General features: G+C 47.5%; 1 protein-coding gene across 1 annotated transcript; it reads left to right on the forward strand.

Annotated features, from left to right (window-relative positions):
* Window positions 1-162: 162 nt before the first annotated feature.
* LOC131382809 (nuclear pore complex-interacting protein family member A3-like) lies at window positions 163-2,586 on the forward strand (the record flags this gene model as incomplete). The annotated part of the gene is made up of 3 exons (XM_058435324.1): window positions 163-258; window positions 2,200-2,326; window positions 2,486-2,586. Coding segments are annotated over 3 exons (324 nt in total), but the record flags the coding sequence as incomplete, so codon positions are not given.
* Between the last annotated feature and the right edge of the window lie 146 nt (window positions 2,587-2,732).

Raw genomic sequence — 2,732 nt, forward strand, 5'->3', positions numbered from 1 at the left:
GACAAGTTTAAAACATGTATTTAAAATAGAATTTATAAAATGCTTAACCTGCCGACTCAGGAGCCCGCGGTGCAGGGTGGGGTGGGAGTTGGCAGGTGACCGCTACACCAGCAGAGTAAGACTGCAGGGGTGCGGCCCTCCCTCCCGTGCCCTTCTGTTCAGACACACGAGGGGCTCTCTGGTATCTTCCACAAGGATGAGGGTCCAGAGGGCTCCAGAGTCTTCCGAGGCATGTGGTCAATAAACCCTGTGCCTCTGGTAAGGGACCTGTGTGGCAGAGAGTGAGATGGCAGCGGGGGGTGGGGAGGGTTTCTTATTCTGCAAAGAAGATGCAAGCCAGATTTAGCCCCATTCCCTTCTCTGGCCCTTAGAAGATTCAGGACCTCATTTGGTTCCGATAAGGAACAGCAGCTGCGTCCCAGCTGAAAATAGAAGACAAAGGGAAACACTGGGGACATTTTCACTCTTCCCATATCAGGACACTTTGGTCTTTTCCGACAACGCCCTCTCCTGGCCTGGCCTCTGCTCTGTGGGTTCTGTGGTGCCTTTTCTGTCTCGACTTCTTGAGAAGCAAAATCGTCCCCATGAGCTTTCAGGCTTCTCCATTCCAGCTGATCATCATTGGTGGCACCTCCAGAATCCATAAAAGCTCAGGGACCGAGGGCTGAAGGGCTTTTACTGTTCTGTTTCCAGAAATAACACAAGGAGGCACCACTGACCTCCACTACTGTAGGTCTCATGGCGCAGTGAACTCTGACTGATCCGCTTTACCCAAGATGTTGTGGGGTCTCATTTCCAAAATACGTAGGATTTTCTTTCTTTTGCTGTGATTTTGTTTGCATTCTGCTATAATGTAGGTGATTAACGTTCGAAATATCTGCTGTATTCCCAGAAGTGAAAATAGTGAAAACGCATTAATCTAACATTAATTTGTGCTCTGTGCAATTTTGAATGCTCTTTGACAAGGCCAATCCCATAGTTCATCACAGTCCCATCCCTGTTGGTGACCCTGTTGTGCAAAAACACCTTCATCCCCACCCAGTGAGGCCCCTGATCTAATATTCTAAGTGTCAGAGGTTCCATATTTGTAATAGCAAATAGGCCCTGACTGTAAACTATTGAAGAGTGAATGTAACTTATTACCCAGAGGGACAATTCCAAATGAAGGCCTTAAATGATGTTCAGCTAAGCTGGGTCTTGTGTGGCCTCCGTACCTTAAAAAGCTGCCGAGGCCTATGATTACACATGATGGGACTTGTACACTTGAAGTGAAACACAGTTTTAACACTTGCTTTGTTTAGAATTCCCACCTCATTTTTCCATGGACAAAAGTATTCTTTATGTCCTAGTGCACTTACAATTTGGTATTACCTGGGAGTGAAAAGAAATATTACAGTCATCCCTGACTGACTTCTTGAGGTAAGATCGTTCTGTCAGAAAACCCTCTCCCAGTTCCCCTGCAGCTCTTCAGGAATCCACATCTCTCCAGAGCTCTTTGTTCTCACGGGTGGCACCTCCAGAGTAAAGAAGATCCTTTGTCAAGAAGGGAAACAGAGGGGAAATGAGACGGTCCTGCAGGCAGAGCTGGAATCAACTTCCACTCTGCCTCTTGCAAGCTGTGTGACCCTGGGCACAATTTCTCCTTCCTCTGGAAACCTCTGTTTTCTTGGATTTGGAGCAGGGTGGTCACACTGACCTTGCAGAGTTCTGAGAATCAGACACAGAACAAAAAAGGCCTGGAAAACATTCTCCAAAAAGAAGTTGCAACATGTGTGGACAATGGGCTTTTCATGCCTCTCTTACTCTGTTGACCTGGTGCAGGAAACATGCTCTGGTGATGGCTGTGAGGAAGGAATGAGGATAGACATACACACTCTTGTGTCTCAAACATGCTTCTTATTACTCTGTTATGACTCTGTCTTCCCTGGGGCAGGACCCCAGCCTGCCTACATTTGCAGACAGACACAGTGGCATGTGGAGACAGCAGTGTGTCCCAATGACTTTTCTTTACCCCCCAGCTATCGGCAGTACTCACTGGAAGGGTGATATTATGACACTGATACTGCTATTTTGAAACCTGGAGGATGGAAAGGTGCAAAAATCTATCACCAGCAACAGAAGGTACAGCCTGTGTTGGTGGTGGTAATTTTGTCCATCAAATCAATATGTGTGAAAACATTTCCTCCTTCAGCCCCACAGGTCAGAATGGCTGCAGTGGAGCATCATCATTCCTCAGGATTGCCCTACTGGCCCTACCTCACAGCTGAAGCTCTAAGAAAAAGGAAGGGCCGCCAGGCACCTCCTCCAACTCAGTGTCATCTGGGAGGTAAATCACTTCCATCAGCTAAAGGTTGTCTGAGACCTCTGACTCTTTCTCAACTACAGTGTCCAGTAGGACCTCAACCACATTCTACAAGTAATGATTTTCTGAGAAGAGAGACACCTCAAGTCGAGTGTCACCTGGGACCTGTACTATTTCCTCCAGCTGATGATTTTGTGAGCCTCAAAACACCTCCCGACTGTCTTCTGGTACCTCTTCCACCTTCTTCAGTTGATGATTCTGAGACCACAGACACCTCCTGTTGAATGTCCCCTGGGACCGGAACCATTTCCTCCAGCTGATGATTTTCCGAGACTCAAGACACCTCCAGAGGGTCTTTTCGTATCTCTTCGGCCTTCTCCAGCTGATTCTCTGAGCCTCAAGACACCTCCCGAGTGTCTTCTGGTACCTC

The sequence above is a fragment of the Hylobates moloch genome, unplaced genomic scaffold, assembly GCF_009828535.3.
Source record: "Hylobates moloch isolate HMO894 unplaced genomic scaffold, HMol_V3 SCAFFOLD_9184, whole genome shotgun sequence".
NCBI lineage: Eukaryota > Metazoa > Chordata > Mammalia > Primates > Hylobatidae > Hylobates > Hylobates moloch.